The sequence below is a fragment of the Oryctolagus cuniculus genome, chromosome 2, assembly GCF_964237555.1.
Source record: "Oryctolagus cuniculus chromosome 2, mOryCun1.1, whole genome shotgun sequence".
NCBI lineage: Eukaryota > Metazoa > Chordata > Mammalia > Lagomorpha > Leporidae > Oryctolagus > Oryctolagus cuniculus.
Window position 1 is genome coordinate 36,257,064 of NC_091433.1, and position 18,344 is coordinate 36,275,407.

General features: G+C 40.1%; 1 protein-coding gene across 3 annotated transcripts in view; it reads right to left on the minus strand.

The window, feature by feature from the left end:
* Positions 1-18,344, minus strand: part of ATP8A1 (ATPase phospholipid transporting 8A1) — a 262,162-nt gene that overhangs the window by 219,825 nt on the left and 23,993 nt on the right. Inside the window, exons 1-4 of one of the 3 annotated variants that reach the window (XM_070068172.1) lie at positions 6,200-6,376; positions 4,479-4,593; positions 3,212-3,311; positions 1,811-1,909 (exon numbers count right to left, since the gene is read on the minus strand). In XM_070068172.1, the coding sequence (XP_069924273.1) occupies positions 1,811-1,909; positions 3,212-3,311; positions 4,479-4,593; positions 6,200-6,335 (450 nt within the window). In that variant the 5' untranslated portion in view covers positions 6,336-6,376. Of the gene's footprint in view, positions 1-1,810; positions 1,910-3,211; positions 3,312-4,478; positions 4,594-6,199; positions 6,377-18,344 lie in introns of those variants that run through there. The other 2 variants (XM_070068173.1, XM_070068174.1) reach the window with 2 other exon arrangements.

Sequence of the window (18,344 nt, forward strand, 5' to 3'; positions counted from 1 at the left end):
AGTTGCCTCACCCCTAGCCTCCTCCTCATCTGTAAAATGGGGATAAAGGGCTGTAAAAGGATTTAACAAATGTAAAGGACATAGACTAATAAGTACATGGAACTTAAACTCCCATAATGTGGACAGAGTAAGCAGCTCTGAATGGAAGGGATTCTGATTCCACCACTTTCTTGGACAAGTTACATAACCAGCTAAGCCTCAGAATCCTTACCTTCAACTGGGGTTAAAATCCACTTCACAAAATCATGGAGAAAATTAAATGAGAAAAATATTTGCCAAACAATAACACAATGGATAGTAACTAACAGGTGCGCAGTGAAAATTAGGTTAACAACAGAAATAAAAAAAGAGTATATAAAGAACAGAAAGAGACAAAGTTATTGTGAAAACCAGTCCTTACGAGAAGTGTAAAATCTAGCTATAATTTAAAGAATGACAAATGTGTGAGCAGCAGGATAGGAAAAAAGTCAAATTTCTCAGCTAGTGGTTCTATCAAGCATGTCATTTCCACACACACACACACACACACACACACACACACCACCTCTGCATCTACTCTTAGATACTGGCATGCTTTGTAGACTGATCTAAATGTTAAACGAGCCCCGTTCTAATAGGTCTAGTGAAGCTATGTCTCATGTCTTCTTAATGAGGTCCCGGTTTGATTCTCTACAAAAGTAATGTTAATGTTTGTGAACCTTTAAATTGGAGCTTTCTAAAGAGTTTCTCAGCTTTTTCTGGCCTTACTATCTCACTTCCCAAAGGCCTGAGAGAAGGTCATTTCAGAAAGCCAAAGAGGAAAATATATTAAAAGGATAGGGAAAAGAAAAAGAAAAACAAATATAACAAAACATTGACTTTCTCAAGCTAGACTTTAAGAATAGGTAAGATAAGCCGGCGCCGTGGCTCAATAGGCTAATCCTCCACCTTGCGGCGCCGGCACACCGGGTTCTAGTCCCGGTTGGGGCGCCGGATTCTGTCCCGGTTGCCCCTCTTCCAGGCCAGCTCTCTGCTATGGCCAGGGAGTGCAGTGGAGGATGGCCCAGGTGCTTGGGCCCTGCACCCCATGGGAGACCAGGAAAAGCACCTGGCTCCTGGCTCCTGCCAGGATCAGCGCGGTGCGCCGGCTGCAGCGGCGGCCATTGGAGGGTGAACCAGCGGCAAAGGAAGACCTTTCTCTCTCTGTCTCTCTCTCTCACTGTCCACTCTGCCTGTCAAAAAAAAAAAAAAAAAAAAAAAAAAAAGAATAGGTAAGATAGAGGGGGAAAAGTCTAAATTTATTTTGGTGAATTTATTTTATAAAGGAGAAACCGACTTCCCCTTTTTTCTACCACTAGAGAATGATAAAAATAGCAAAACTGTTGCTACTTGCTTTTAAAAGAAAAGAAAGCAAATAAGACAAAATAAGAAAAAACAAAGAAAAAAGGAATCAAAGGCACTTGATAAGGTAAAACCTATGGTATATAAATTTAAAATGAAAAAATTTTTTTACATACAGATAACTGGGCGGTTATTTCATTTAACTTAAAACAATGCTCAAGTATAGTTTCTTCTCCATGTCAACTACTGTATTTTAATTAATGTGTTCTGACTAAACTATAAATGTAACAGAACACTGTAATAAGCATTCCTCAAAATTAATCTCATAGAAATCAACAGCAGTTATTCTCAGGAGTAAGAATGTATTCTATGCATTTGCATATTTAATGAGCATTGTAAATAGTCTCTACCAACAATTACATAACTTAAGAAACAAATATTTTCAAATGTATAGAAAAACAATTACTTACAAAAAGAGTTAAATACTTACAATATCTTCTATTATCTCTTTGATAGCTGCCACAGCTAAAATAAATAGGAGAGGAACCAGTGTTGTGTAGCGACCCGTTGGTGATACATCAGGTATTTGCTATTTGAAGAAAAACAAGCGAGAGAAATCCAATGAGAACTAGAGAGAGGGTATGGTCAATTTAAAAACAACAAAGACAAAGTGCTTTCTAAAACGTACCTCAGTGATTTTACCACTTTGGCAGACTAACACTGGTGAGGCAATTTGCTTGATTTTAATAAGTAGCTGGAAGAGCATGTTACTTAGCTCCATGATTGGCTGGTAAATATACGGGAATAACACCCACAGTTGGGGATTGGTGAAATAAATGATAAATAGTGTATCTACAGACTAAAATGTCATAGAGCCATTTAAAATGATGTTTTGGAAGCAGAGAGAACACCTGGGTAAATGCTCACAAAGTGTTAAAGGAAGAAGGCAGATCAGAAAATGATATGTACTCCATGTTCCCTCTTTTCTTATAAACTAAAATAATAAACAATGCTTTGGAGGGAAAAGAGAGAGCTGAATGATACACATCCAGATTTTTAGAGTAGCTACCTCTGGTGATGCAATAATGAGTTTTACATTTTTTTCTTCATGCTTTGTTGTGTTTCTAAATTCTTTTTTTTTTACAATGAACATATGCTACTTTTTATAACCTTAGACTTTTTTTTGATTGCAACAAACTCAAATATGACAAACACAGGATTTAAAATGCTGATTCTTGCTTTCCAAGGTTCAGAATCGACCATCTGACTGCTGTGAAAATACATTATTTTAAGAAATTCCAGTCGGCGCCGCGGCTCACTAGGCTAATCCTCTGCCTTGTGGCGCCGGCACATTGGGTTCTAGTCCCGGTCGGGGCACCGGATTCTGTCCCGGTTGCCCCTCTTCCAGGCCAGCTCTCTGCTGTGGCCTGGGAGTGCAGTGGAGGATGGCCCAAGTGCTTGGGCCCTGCACCACATGGGAGACCAGGAGAAGTGCCTGGCTCCTGCCATTGGATCAGCGCGGTACGCCGGCCGTGGCGGCCATTGGAGGGTGAACCAACAGCAAAAGGAAGACCTTTCTCTCTGTCTCTCTCTCTGTCCACTCTGTCAAAAAAATTAAAAAAAAAAAAGAAATTCCACCCTCCTTTGCCACCCAAAATGAGTATTTGCCACATCAAATCTGTAGATCTCTTTAAGTAAGCTGATAAACATGACTCAAACAGCTTGAGGAGCAGCAGCATTCTGATCCTGCCTGCAGGAGTTGGAACTGTCCTCAATAGTCAGCTTCTCCCTCTGTACTTGTATAATCCTCAGGGACTGGCTACTGAGTTAACCAAAGCATTTGTTAGTACCTGAACATGTACTGAACAAAGGGTTTATGATGTGACTTTACCTGCAGCAGTGCAATAAAGAGAAAAAATGAATTAGCAGCTCTTCTGAACTGAGAGTAGAGAAATCTTGGAAGGAATGTTATTATGTTGTATTTTGCAGTGCTAGAAAACAAAAAATGAGAAGTAGCATAAGACTCAAATACTCTGCAATCAGCACCCACGTTTACAAAGTTCTGCTACCATCACATAAAAAAATGACCCTGTGAACATCTGCCTACTGTTTCAACTGGGAGAATACTGCAAAGGGTCATTGACTTAAATGAAAAAGAGTAAAAGGAACTGGCAAAATAAATAGTAAAGGGTGAAAACCATGGGTTTCATTTTCTATAGAATACCTTTTGTCCTCTTTCTCCAATTATCCTACTCAACCTAACTAGGAGTAGCTTACAAAGAACAACTACAGGTAAACTAATATATACACAATAGAAAACAAAACCTTGCAGAAACAAAACAAAAAAACAAAAAAATCAGCAATTTGAGCTGCACCAGACACACTATACATGCCCTTCCTCAGTAACTTCAGGGAAATGGGGAGTTTCTGGAATTCTGCCTGAATTTTCTTCATGGCCATCCTAGAAAACTTGGCTAGGACTTCGCATTGAACACACCAGATAGGCCCACCACCAAATCAAACAGCGTGAGGAGACTCACGCCACCTTCTCCAAATGGAGAAATGCTGCTCTGGAATTTGAAGCTGTAAATAGGATTTTTAAAAGGATACTTCTCAAGTCTGGAATTCTGCCACTGCAGGGACACTGGGCTAGCCCTGGGCTTGCTCCTGTGGTTCCAGAGGCCACTTGGTGACCAGTGCTTACAGGGGTTCTTTGCACAGCGCTGACAGCAGGAGACAATGACAGGGCGGAGAAGTAACCTCACCCTCCATTCCTGAACACCAACCAGACCTTACAGCACCAACAACACCCACTATTCAAAGACTGTTTAACAGAAAGAAGCTTTTGGTGCAAAATTGCAATGGCCTGTTCTAAAAGGATAAAAGGTGTTATATAAAATGATTCTATCACAGGTTTTACCATAAACAGCTTTCATTATTCAGACTTCAGGCATAGAATTGGTAGAGGATGGGTACTTATCCTGTCTGCCTCTTCCTTTATGATTTCCTATTCTGGGGAAGCAGTGCATTCACACTGGTGCCTAGGAACTCTCAAATATTAGCTGAGCACACTGAAGGCTCTTTGCAAGCATTCATTTCTCTTTGGCTTCTTGAGCTCTGCTGTGATGGCTGCTCCTGTGGCCTTTGGTAGTTTCTACCTGACATGGTTGTTGCAGAATTTTGTCAGCTGAGGCTGGTTGATGAATATAGTCCGTATTTCTTCCTGGTCAGCCAACGAGGTCTTCTCTGAAACATCATCTGTCTTCTCATAACCTTAAAAAGAGACAGTTTCTTATGGACTAGGAAGTTTTCATTATCCAGACCAAACACACAATTCATAGCTACTTTTTTTTTTTAAACTTTTATTTAATGCATATAATTTTCCAAAGTACGACTTATGGATTACAATGGCTTCCCCCCCATACCGTCCCTCCCACCCACAACCCTCCCCTTTCCCACTCCCTCTCCCCTTCCATTCACATCAAGATTCATTTTCATTTCTCTTTATATACAGAAGATCAGCTTAGTATACATTAAGTATGGATTTCAACAGTTTGCTCCCACACAGAAACATAAAGTGAAAAATAATAGATGATTTTTTAAATGATGATGAAATCAGAGCAGACCTATTGTCATGTTTAATCCCAGTGAGAGTCAAGTTGGGAATTGATAATTTCTTTTTTTTTTTTTTTTTTTACAGAGGCTTTTAAATAAGTTATTATTTTTAGCTTTAAAGTTGAACAATTTTTAGCATTTTGCCACATTCACTTCATATGTAGACATTGTGTACATACACATATATACTTTTTCTTGAAAATGGAGATGTTATTATCACAAAGTAAGGGATTTGTCATGATCATAATGGGAGAAGAAAGGTATACCATCATGTATGTGGTATGATTCAGGAAGCAATATTTAAATGATATGCCAAATGATACACCATCCACACAATTATTATACTCTATATATTTACTTCCACATGTTAGAGTAAACATGATAATTTGTCTTTCTGGGTCTGGATGAACTATTCTTAAATGTAAAATATATTAAAAGCTCATTCTTTCCTTTATTGATGTTACTTCTTTAATAATAAAAACTAAAATCCTCACACCAAACATTTCCACTAGGGTTAAAGGCAGCATTTGCTGGCGATGGAGACACCGACCCATTTCAAAAGCACTGACACCAATTTTCACTCGTCTTTCCCCTGTAGATTTCAATTATTTTCTCTCTTTACAGAAAGACATTCAAAAGTAACAAATAATTTTAAACTGATTTACTTTAAAGTTTTAGACAAAACTAATGTGAAAAAGGCAGCTGAAAATAAATTCAAAAATTTAAACATACACACTTAATGCTTTTCTCTTTTGTTTTTCTTTTTGGATGAGCACAGTAAAAGATAAATATTCATGTTTTAGCAGAAAACCACCACAACAATTGATCTAACTCAACATGGTCATATAATCTTTCTTCCAGTTAGAATTTATGTTTCCAAGTGAATTTTAAATTTTTAAGAGCACTTCAAATCATCTCACAATAATTGGAATAATTCAATAGATAAAACCAAATACCCTATTGCAGTGTTGACAATACTCCTTAGAAGTACATATAAACAAAAATTAAACTGCTTTTTATACCTTTTTATGTGAATTAAATGAGATTGGATTAAAACAATCCCTCATTCCTTTGCTATGAAGGGACACCAACAGTACTCATATCTCAAAAACCAAATTTTCCTCTCTTTCCTGCCTTGCCAAGTCCATATCCTCCCTGAAGAACTGCAGACACAAGCTCTCTTAAGTGTTCTATGAGGTGAAAGGGAGCTTCTCTGTGTCACCACAGTCGTTGGCACCTGCCCTCTCCCCAGCAAAACACTTACCAGAAGGTTCTCTCGCTGCCCATTTATGAGTCACTCTCCCCCTACCAGAATAGGCACCCCCTGGGGCCATGGACGGTGTGTTACTCATTTTCCTAACACTGGTACCAACAACTGGCAGGTACTTGATAAACAACATTGGTCAGATAAACACACAGCAAATGACAAAGGAGTGGTTAGTTGTTTTTTTTTTTTTTTTTTTTTTTTTTTGAGGGCAAGCAAAAGTTTCTCCGCCCACTGATAAAGATACTAATGACCGCTTTTTTGTTTTAGCTAAGACCTGGAACCAACCTAAATGCCCATCAACGATAGACTGGATAAAGAAATTATGGGATATGTACTCTTTAGAATACTATACCGCAGTAAGAAACAACGAAATCCAGTCATTTGCAACAAAATGGAGGAATCTGGAACACATCATGCTGAGTGAAATAAGCCAGTCCCAAAGGGACAAATACCATATGTTCTCCCTGATCGGTGACGACTGACTGAACACCAAGAGGGAAACCTGTTGGAGTGAGGTGGACACTATGGGAAATGGTGGCTTGATCAGCATAGCCCTGACTGTTAATGAACAACTTAATACATTATCCCTCTTAGTAGTTTTTTTTATCTGTTCTACTTAATATGACTGGTTTAGATCTGTAATTGATGCACAGTTATTCTTAAGTGTTGAAAATTAACTGAAATGTGATCCCTGTTGAACATGGTGGTGGGAATGGGAGAGGGAAGAGATGTATAATTTGGGACATGCGCAGGCTGACTTGCCCCAAGTGGTGGAGTTGGAAGCATACCAGGGGATTCCAATTCAATCCCATCGAGGTGGCATGTACCAATGCCATCTCACTGTTCCAGGTGATCAGTTTCAGTTCACAGTTGGTCATGGTGAAGGGACTGGGAGTCAAAGGGAACACATAGACAAGTCTAGTACCTGCTAACGCTAACCGATGGAGTAAATAAAGGGGAGAGTGATCCAACATGGGAAGTGAGATACTCAGCAGACTCATAGAATGGCAGATGTCCTAAATAGCACTCTGGCCTCAGAATCAGCCCTAAAGGCATTCGGAGCTGCCTGAAAAGCTCATGAGAGTATTTCAGGCATGGAAAGCCAAGACACTCTGGCAAAAGATCTCTGTGAGTGAGATCCCAGTGGAAAGAACAGGTCATCAAAGAAGGAGGTACCTTTCTCTGAAGGGAGGAGAGAACCTCCACTTTGACTATGACCTTGTCTAAACAAGATAAGAGTCGGAGAACTCAGAGGGCTTCCATAGCCTTGGAAACTCATGACTGGAGCATAGGGAGATTACTGATGCCATAGACAGGAGTGTCAATTGGTAAAGTCAACAACAGGAGTCACTGTGCACTTACTCCTCATGTAGGATCTCTATCCTTAATGTGCTGTACATTGAGATTTAATGCTATAACGAGTACTCAAACAATATATTTCACTTTGTGTTTCTATGGGGGTGCAAACTGTTGAAATCCTTACTTAATGCATACTAAACTGATCCTCTGTAAAAAAAAAAAGAAAAGAAAAAAAAAAAAGAAATTATCAATTCCCAACTTGACTCTCACTGGGATTAAACATGACAATAGGTCTGCTCTGATTTCATCATCATTTAAAAAAATCATCTATTATTTTTCACTTTATGTCTCTGTGTGGGAGCAAACTGTTGAAATCCATACTTAATGTATACTAAGCTGATCTTCTGTATATTAAGATAATCGAACATGAATCATGATGTGAATGGAAGGGGAGAGGGAGTGGGAAAGGGGAGGGTTGTGGGTGGGAGGGACGGTATGGGGGGGAAGCCATTGTAATCCATAAGTCGTACTTTGGAAAATTATATGCATTAAATAAAAGTTTAAAAAAAAAAAAAAGATACTAATGACACCCAAGTGCTGCTAACAAACTGTACAGGAAAAGCCTGACTGTGAGGTGTGGTTTCTGTATGAAACCAGAATCATTGAGCTGTGCTACAAAGGAGGGGAGCATGAGCACAGGGCCCAGGCACAGTGTCAAGAGTGCAGGCAGCACAAACATGGGAGACAGAAGGCAAGAGAGAGATGGGTGAGACACCATGTTGAAGCAGCATACCTTACACTTTAGTTATGCAACTGGTAGAGTATGGATGCTTACTCTTTCTGCCCCTTCCTATCTCCAGATTCTTAACATTTCTTTACTGAAGGGTGGACATTCGGTGCAGCAGTTAAGATGCTGCTTGGGATGCAGGCACTCCATATTGGAGTGCCTTGGTTTCGGTGTCAGCTCTGCTTCCAATTTCAGCTTCCTGCTAAGGTGCACCCTGAGAGGCAGCAGGTGATGGTCCAGTTACCTGGGTCCTTGCCACCCATGTGGGAGACCTAGATTGAGTTCTAGACTCCTGGCTTCAGCCTGAGCCAGGTCCAGTTGTTGCAGGCATTTGGCAACTGGATGGAAGACTCTCCCTCTTTTGCTCCCTGCCTTTCAGATAAGTAAAAATGAATAATTTTTAAAAAATCCTTTCTTTTTGGATAGAAGATGACCTATTCATACTGAAGTCACGGAGGACTTCCTGCCTTGGGGAAGAAGCCTGGAGTTTGTCATCTTGTGCTTGGCTGTGAGCCAAGGCAGATCCCTCAGGTAGGAGAGATACAGGATGAGAGCACATTTTATCCTTACTGCGCTGGAGGTCACATGGTTCCGAATTAGGGCCTGCCCTACCCGTTTCGTAGTTCTAGACACAGGAACAGCTTTGCCCACAGTCACACAGTAAGGATTGCTCACCGCCACAACATGTTTTAGATACAATGCCAGCTTTTCTCTCTAGTGTTGTGTCATCAAAATTTTGCATATGGATTATCAAATAGAGGGAAAGCGATGTTAAAAATTCTTAAAAATCCTTCATTAGATCTTGTTTAACAAGAGCACACACAGCAGAGTGCACTGTTTCTGGTACCTGGATTTGCACAGAGAGCCCCAGGAAGATCTGCTCTTCACCCTCCCCTGAGCAGTGTCCTCACATCGTCTGTTTTTGGACTTTTGAGGGCTTGACTGTTGGATGTTCTCAGCTACAAATTAGATGTTACAGAGGCTTGTCACCATAATAGTGCCATTTACATTAGGGTTTCAAATGCCAGAGGCAATTGGACATCTATCTCACTCTAATTATAATTCCTATTTATGAATTTCCATGGAGCAAAAGACCCTCCTGGGACAAAAGGGTTTGGAATCTATCCCTTCCCTTAATCGGAAATCAGTGTAATGAAAACTTTCTAATGGATAAGTAGGGCCTGAGTCGAGGTCAAATAAGGGACCTGTAAGGGAAAAAAATCATCAAAATGAGGGAAAGACTCTAGGCAGATGATTTGTTCAAGAGTGGGGCCATTAAAGAGGCTGCATGATTCTATGCACTGCATATTGCCAATGCTATAGGCTGTGCTCACCCAGGCATTATAGAACAACTTTGGAAAGGTGATGGTGTTCATGAAGCTGAATGTATGGAACAGACCCCTTGGAGCTTGGCAACGCCCTGACCAGGTGTGGTACTGAGGGAGGGAAATCTGTGTTGAAAGCAGGGAGTGAGGGCCGGTGCCGCGGCTCACTAGGCTAATCCTCCGCCTTGTGGCGCTGGCACACCGGGTTCTAGTCCCGGTCAGGGCGCCGGATTCTGTCCCGGTTGCCCCTCTTCCAAGCCAGTTCTCTGCTGTGGCCCGGGAGTGCAGTGGAGGATGGCCCAAGTGCTTGGGCCCTGCACCCCATGGGATACCAGGAGAAGTACCTGGCTCCTGCCATCAGATCAGCGCGGTGCGCCGGCCGCGGCGGCCATTGGAGGGTGAACCAACGGCAAAGGAAGACCTTTCTCTCTGTCTCTCTCTCTCACTGTCCACTCTGCCTGTCAAAAATAAAAAATAAAAAAATAAAAAAGAAAGCAAGGAGTGAGGTCCTGAGGCAGTGGGAGCTGATGGGCACCCCACCCCCAGCTCCGCAGCGCTGTCAGAGACATGGAGATCCCACAGGTCTTGGAGACCCACTCCTGTGATCTCTGAAGGCCAGAGAATGCATGTTTCATGTTGAGTTATGCACCTGATTCCCCGCTCACTCCTAGCAGGTGGCAACAAGCTAGCTGGGTGCTGGCATAGTGACCCCAGAGGTCTTCAGAAATACTGAAGTGAAAGTACCCAGGAAAATGATCAGTTTTCTTGTTAACTTGGAAGGTGAGAGTTTGTAACTATTAAAATGTGACTCGTCAATGAACTTGCCTTACATAGGATACTAGGTAGATTATATCTGGATGCATAGGTAACCCATCATTCCAGACTGTTTCTGTATAGAAGAGAAAAAAACAAAAGGCTCTTCTGTGACTATCTGAATTAATGCCACAACACTTTGGAAAATGTAGGTAGCAATTTTTATCTCACACTTCCGGGTTAGAGGTTCAAACACATTCCCTATATTCAATTCAACAGCTAATCAATACACCAGGCAACTCTACTTTTCTGCCTCTATTTTGAAAAATTATTTCTTTTGGAAATCACCATCTTACCCACTTGGTGACCACATAAACAGCTTCACTGGGCTTCTGCTATATCGCAGTAGCAGAGGGCATCAAGGACACATTCCTACCACTGTGCCCCTTAGGGGGCACAGGTGTCATTCCTTCCCTCATGTGGTTCCAGCCTTTTTCCTTTCCTTTTTTTTAAGAAGGGGAGCTCTGTCCCTTAGGATTCATTAATGATGTAGAGGGCTTACTCACATAAGTGATTAAAATTTACCAGTAGTTCCTAATCCACCTGTCTCGACTCCTAAGGATTACTAGAGCCGAGTCACCTTTATGTCATGCCCTCCCAGAAAGCAGCGGTGGGGGGAAGGCCATGGATCTAGAAATACTTGCAGCTCTCACTGAGTCTCCCTGGCAGGTGAGGTTTTCACAGTCTTCTTTGCCCTTAAGTCATACTAAGGATGTGAAGTTCACTTAGAGAAAGAAACTCGTCTTAACCACATTTTCTGTAGTTCTGCAGCTTTTCCTAGCACAATATTGTACAGAGAGGGCACAGAATACTTACATATTTAATGGAAATGGACCCCAAATCATTCTGCTGACAGCTTCTGTGATCTCAATGAACCATCCTCTCTGGGTTGGTAGTGAGGTTGCCCAGGCTAAACTCTAAAGCTCACCATGGGAGAGATTCAAACCCACATCAACTATGGTCAACTAAAGAATATTTGTAAGTATCAAAGCTAAGAATAAAACATGTCCTTAGGTAGTTACTCTCATAAAGCATAAATTTCCTAATCCATAAAATAGAAATGTTATCTGTCTTCCTCCTTGAATAGTAGGTATTACATGAGAGAATATATATTTCATATACATACACAAACACTTGTACATTTGGCTTTAAACTTTTTATTCACTTAATTTATTTGAGAGACAGAGAGATCTCCCACCAATTGGTTCTCTCTTCAAATGTCCACGATATCCACGGAACTAGAAACTGAGCCATGTATACCACGATGTCCACAATATCCAGGGAGCTAGGAACTGAACAATGTCTACCACGTGGGAAGCAGGAACCCAGGTACTCGAGCCATCACCTGCTGCCTCCCAGGGTGCCCATTGGTAGGAAGCTGGAATTTGGAGCACAACTGAGACTCGAACCCAGGCATTCTTATATGAGATGCCAGCATCCCAAGCAACATCTTAACTATTAAGCCAGACACCAAACCCTCAGGGTGATAATTTTTCCCTTATCGTGTAACTGTCAGTTTACTTGCTTGCCCTGTTACATTGAAAGTTACTTGAGTTAAATTTCTGGTTCACAGAAAGCTTTCAATGTCTGATGAATTAAGAAACAAGCAAAAACAGAGAAGCAACGTACCAAGAATGGACCACACCCTTAAAAGTAGACACAGGTTATCCAAGCACGGAACACTAATGTATAAATCCAAACTACCACCAGTCTGTGTATGATGAGAAATACATGGCCACAGGAACTAGAGCACTGAGGGACACAATCAGTCGGGCTGTGCCAGGCTGGCGTACACAGAAAGTCAAAAGACCAAGTAGAAGTGTGGCTGGTGAGCACCAGCCCAACACAAGCTCCAGTGTTGAGATAAAACAACTGAGTCTCAGGGCCGGCGCTGTGGCTCAGCGGGTTAACGCCCTGGCCTGAAGCACCGGCATCCCTTATGGGCACCGGTTCTAGTCCCGGCTGCTCCTCTTCCGATCCAACTCTCTGCTATGGCCTGGGACAGCAGTAGAAGATGGCCCAAGTCCTTGGGCTGCTGAACCCACATGGGAGACCCAGAAGAAGCTCCTGGCTTTGGATAGGTGCAGCTCTGGCCGTTGCGGCCATCTGGGGAGTAAGTCAGTGGGTGGAAGACCTCTCTCTCTCTCTACCTCTCTGTAATTCTGCCTGTCAAATAAATAAAATAAATCTTTTAAAAAAAAAAAAGAACAAGAGTCTCATAGCATCAAGCTGGCTCAGCCTGATGTGCCCAACCCCATAAAAGGTGCAGATGTAACTGGAGGACCAAAAGCTTCAGTCCTTTGGAATGCATTGGCAGTGGGGGGCATGATATTTCTCTCTCACACAAAGCTGAGAATGTGCTGCCAATGCTCAAGGCTATGATTCACTCCTTCTCCAACCATCTTTGTCATCGCTGTCATTTCATCTTCCAGTGGGGTTACCATCAAACCTTGCAGGTGACTTTGCTCCTGCCACACGTTGATCTTAAAGAACCAAGAATGCACACTCATTTCCCATATTTCCAGGTTCCTGGGGGCATCTCAACATGGCACATAATGTTTTTAATGACACCAGATACATCCTCCTATGCCGTAAGAATAATGCAGACATTCACTCCAGTATCCCCAGAGCTCAGCTAGACACTTGACAGCCACTAAAAGCATCATTAGTCTTAAACAAAAGCTCCAGAGAGCAAATTGGCAGGCACATTTTGCACACCCATCCCCTTAAGGACTGCAGTAGGCAAAGCGCCTTCCCTACACCCGTAGATTTCCACGGCGGCTTCTGAAACGCCTCCACGTATCTCACTGTTGCGCTCTCCAAGATCTGCAATGCCTTAAAACTGGCCAGAATGAAAACCGTCTCTCAGAATTGATGATTCTGGTTCAGCTTTGATTGAAACTAGCAAGGCAAAAACATCTCCTTAAGTATGCCAAATGGATTAGAAAATGATTCAGTAATTCAGAATTTTGGCTATATCAAAAATTGTATATTTAGTGCTTATAATGTCCTGGTCTCTGCCATTTTCTCTCCAGCAGAAAGGCAGTTTTATCTTTTGAGGAGCAGTTTATTACAACTAATGTTAGGATTACTTAGTATCTTCTCAGCATACACTAAACCAGGAAATTTACTAGGTCAAATTTTGCATTCTTAATTATAAAATCACCAAATGCTATTTCTAGACTTCATAAGAATGAAGAATTTCAGGATACTGAAATAGTCACCAATCACTTTTAACTGCTAAATAAGCTAATAAGGGGACAGTACTTTGTATTACAGAATAAAAATATGTTAGCAACAGCCTCTTGATGCCCATTTTCAGATTCCAGCAATCATTTTCATTATGGAGAAAACATAGGAGGCTGGTGGGTCATCAGCCCAATTACGACTCTGAAGTGAACACATGTTCATCTTCCCCTAACGCTGTTTGATCATTAAACCCACTTAGTACCTAGGAGGTGAACTCTGGTTCTTCTATCAATTACTTATATGACCCTACACAAACCACTCCATCTCTGGAGGTTATTCTTTTCTCTTGTAGAATGAGAAAGCGAGGCTAATGATCTGATGTTCCCTTTCAGCTCTAAAATCCTGTAAAATTAGTACCCGCTAGGCACCACGCAGAAAAAAAGTCAATAGCTCATTTGTTCAGAAGAGCTGAGAAATTTAAAAAACAAAATAAAAAATCTCCCTGCTTGATCCTTTATCAAGATGCTTTGCATGAACACTCAGTCTTCCCTAATCTGCAGCCAACATTCCATCATGAAGTCAAACAGTGCTTTGTGATTCGTGTAATACAATTTGCATTTTTGAAAGATCAACACTGATGATAATCTGTGCAACCACAAACTGGACCTACTGACCAGTGACCATTGGGTTACTGAATACATCAGCATAGTTTTCTTTCCTCACGCTGCCCAGTTCCACCATCACATGCTTATACACATGTGCAAACTAGAATAGAGAAGAAAAAATGCTCAACAGTTATTTAAGTGGAAGTTTTTGACTCCCTTCTACAATGACCACGGAAGTATCATTTCTGAAACTTTCCATTCTTCATCGTAAATATCATGATCCAATCAGTTAGATCCATAGTCCATTACTTTATCTATTCCTTCATTCCTTCAATATACTTAAGTGCCTGCTATGTTTTGGGTACTTCTTAAAATGCTATAGAAACAACAGAAAATAAGATAAGGTCCTGCCTCTCAGAGACTTATTTTCTAGGGCAGAGCAAGGTAATTTCAGATAATGGTAAGAGTAAGGAAGAAAACAAAGCAAGTAACTGACAGATCCACAGACGGACTCTGCTCCAGTTTCATCATCTACATTACGAGACAATGAGCATTCCTCACCCCAAAGGGTGGTTGTGAAGATCCAGTGAGGCAGCAGACATTCAGAACAATGCCTGGTGAGGCAACATTCAGAACTGTGCTAGCTATGCTGGCTGCTGTGGATGCTGTTACTACAGCAGCTGTTGCTTTCTACAGACAGGTTGGAGAAGACCTCTCAAGGAGATGCTGAGTTGAGATCCCCACAATACCCAAGGATAGATGAAGAACAACAAAATCTCAACAGCGGATGCAGGAACGAAGTCTCAGAAGGAAGAATGGGACTGACATTTCCAGGAACACAAGGACCAGTAATAATCAGGGGAGTTAAAAACAAAATAAGGAAGGATCTGATTGGGAAAAACAATAAGCAACCATGATTTATATTCTTTGCACGGTAGGAATCCAATGCAAGGTGTTAGCAGAAAGATTGTTCTGAGACTGTGGGGTAACCCAGGTGAATGGTGCCAGGGCCTGTGTCAGACTGCAGTGAGGAAGATGACAAAAAGTGGATGGGCACATGATGCATTTGGGAGGCAGAGCTGTCATGGCCCCAGTAGCCTTTTTGTGTCTCCCATTATATGGTGCCACTTACACCTGCCATCTGATGGTACTCAAAGCAAAAGCCCGAGGGATAAAAGAAATGTAGGGCTTTTTTCTTAACCTCATCCAAAATCTTTTATTTTGCTTATATGATAAATTTATGGTACTTTGGCTTAACTAGGTTAAATAGAATATATAGTTCAATTAACTTCATCACTTTAATGAAGGATTTAAAATATAATAAATGATCAATCATTTAATGAATAGATTTTTCTTTTTATGGCCAAAAACTCCATCCTTAGATAGCCACAACTTTTCTTTTATAACATAGCAATCGTATTTAACATATAGAACACATGTGCGGACACTGTAGCACAGCTGGTAAAGCAATGCCAGAATCCCATATTGAAGTGGTGCTTCGAGTCTCAGCTATTCCACTTATAAACCAGTTCCCTGTGAATGATCTGGAGAAGCAGTGGATTATGCACAAGTGCTTGAATTCCTGTCACCCACATGGGAGACCAGGATGGAGTTCCTGGCTCCTGGCTTAATTCTGGTTGGGCTCTGGCTGTTAATGGTCATTTGGGGGAGTGAACTAGCAGATGGAAGATACCCTCTCTTTCAAATAAATAAATTTGAAAATAAAATACAGAACATACTCAAATGCTACAAATATTCATTCCTATCATAACACTGTTTCACCCCTCCATGTGTTTGCCTTTACCTGGAAATGTGAGTTAAAACTTAGAAGAAGTTCTTACATAACTGTTTCGATAATGCTCATATTTTTTGGTGTTTTTCATAGTCAAGATATAAATTACAGTCAATAAATAGGTCAGATCCTTTCAAATATTTAAATTCTTTTAAAAGTATGTGAAAAACTTATTATCAAATTTAGTTGAGCTTTCCTAAGAGAAACAGGTGACTTATTCCCACCTTAATAATCAGTTTCAATTTGACTCTTGTACACTTAACACAGCATGGATTTCTTTCTCAGCATCATAGAACCATAGCATGTCAGAGAGAGAAATGACCTGGGGGGGAGTACTAATTCATCCCCTCCATTTCATAGGTGAGGCAGCTAAGGCTCAAAGGTGCGGTGGTTTGTCCAAGCTTATAGGTAGCTAATTAGTGGCAGAGCCCTGACTGGGACATAGTTTAAAGGTGAAACATGTCACCAACCTGCTTCTCCTGGGAGGTGTCAAAGTTTATTTTTTTCAACTATTCTTTCCATTATGCCCTAGCTTTCATTGCATATTAGGTGACACTTTATAATTGATACAGCAGGACAATTTTAAATATCTATTTCTTCAAATTGGTCAATACTACACTAGTATTTGGGTGGTAAGATTCTGTTTTGAAGTCTAAAGCTTGCAGGTATGAAATACAGATTTTTGGGATTTACTACATTCTTATGTATCATATAACATTTAAAGCACTATATAAGTATATTTTACAGTTTTGTCTAAGTAACAAATTTTGCATTTTTTATTTGATGTAATAAAAGCTTTAATGTAATTTCTGTTAGATTTTGCATTTTTTCTTAGTTAAACTTTAACCTGACAGAGTGAATGATTCTTATGTTATTGTATTAGTATTGTGAATAATTGTGAAATGTTTTGAGACAGAGTACTATATTCGTGAATATAATGTTATGACTGTTTATTATTTAGTAGAAATCTTTCCATCAGTATGGAAAACCAAGAAAACTGTTTTCTGCTGTATAATCTGGCATTCATCATAGATTAAAGCTTATTTTTCTGTGAATAAAACTTATTCAATAAAGTACTATTCTTTAAAATGAAAAAAAAATACAGAACATACTCAAGGAAGGCATTACAGAGTCACATCTAAGAGTGAAAGGGATCTTTCAGGACGATCAGTTAAGAGGTATGGTTACTTTAGACAAACTAACTTCTAGCTGCCTACACTACTACATGGGTCTTGTGAAGATTACATGAGATAACACATGTGTAAAGCACTCAGGGCAGTGCCTGGCTGCTTAAACACCTGGGAAAATTCTACCCAATATCTTATGGTGAAATCAGAAAGGCAGACTGTGGGACAAAGTAACAGGCTTTGTAGAAACAACTGTGTTCAATTCGGATTATGGCACTTCTGCCTAACAAATTATTTTATTGTCTTTGTCTCAGATTCCTGCCTCATAAAATAGAGTTAACATTAGAATGTTGTTTTTCTAGCAATGTAGTATGATACATATCACAGTTCCTAGCATTCTATCCTCCCTGGAAATTAAAAAGTTAATCTCTTCAGACTTTTTGGCATAGGAAAAACAAAAATCTTAAAACACTAATGCAGGTATTAACACTTAAAATTTTTGGATTTTATTTAATTAAATTGTGACCAATGTGAGTCAATGTAGACAGTAAAATAATGAATTTTGCCATACATTTTATAAAACAATACTAAATAAGTACTTGTTTTCCCACAAATTGTCATCTCTAGAGGGATTATGCAACAGAAATGCAGGGGAGGGTAAGTAGGAGAGAACAAGATTCAACATTATCGGGTTGCCTGGTAATGCGGTTATAGAACCATTATCTTCTTGCAGGCTCAACTTTATTGTAATTATAAGTTCTTCTGTAACTGGAATCAGAATATGCATTGCATTGTCTCCTAAACATATTCAGGAGAGTCCAACTATATAACCTTTTACTCAGTGGCTTCCAATATTAATTAGACCATATAAATTGCTCAATTCTGTTGACCTATATTGAGGTTATTAAACAATCATGCTTGCAACAGTCATAGAAACTAATAAAATAACATGAACAGGAAAAGTAGCCAGAGACTTTACAGGAACAACTGTAGAACTTGCTGGCATTAAAGTTAGGTGTGACTTAATAGGAAATTATGAGCATTACCCACCATCTTTTTCAAAGGCTTAATACACTTTAATTTTATTTTTGGGGAAAAATAATAATTAAAAGTCACCATTTAATAAATATTTATATGCATATAATTTCTTTTATGTTTAAACTTTAGATCAAAATAATCTTTGGCTGAATAATTGAGATGGTTTT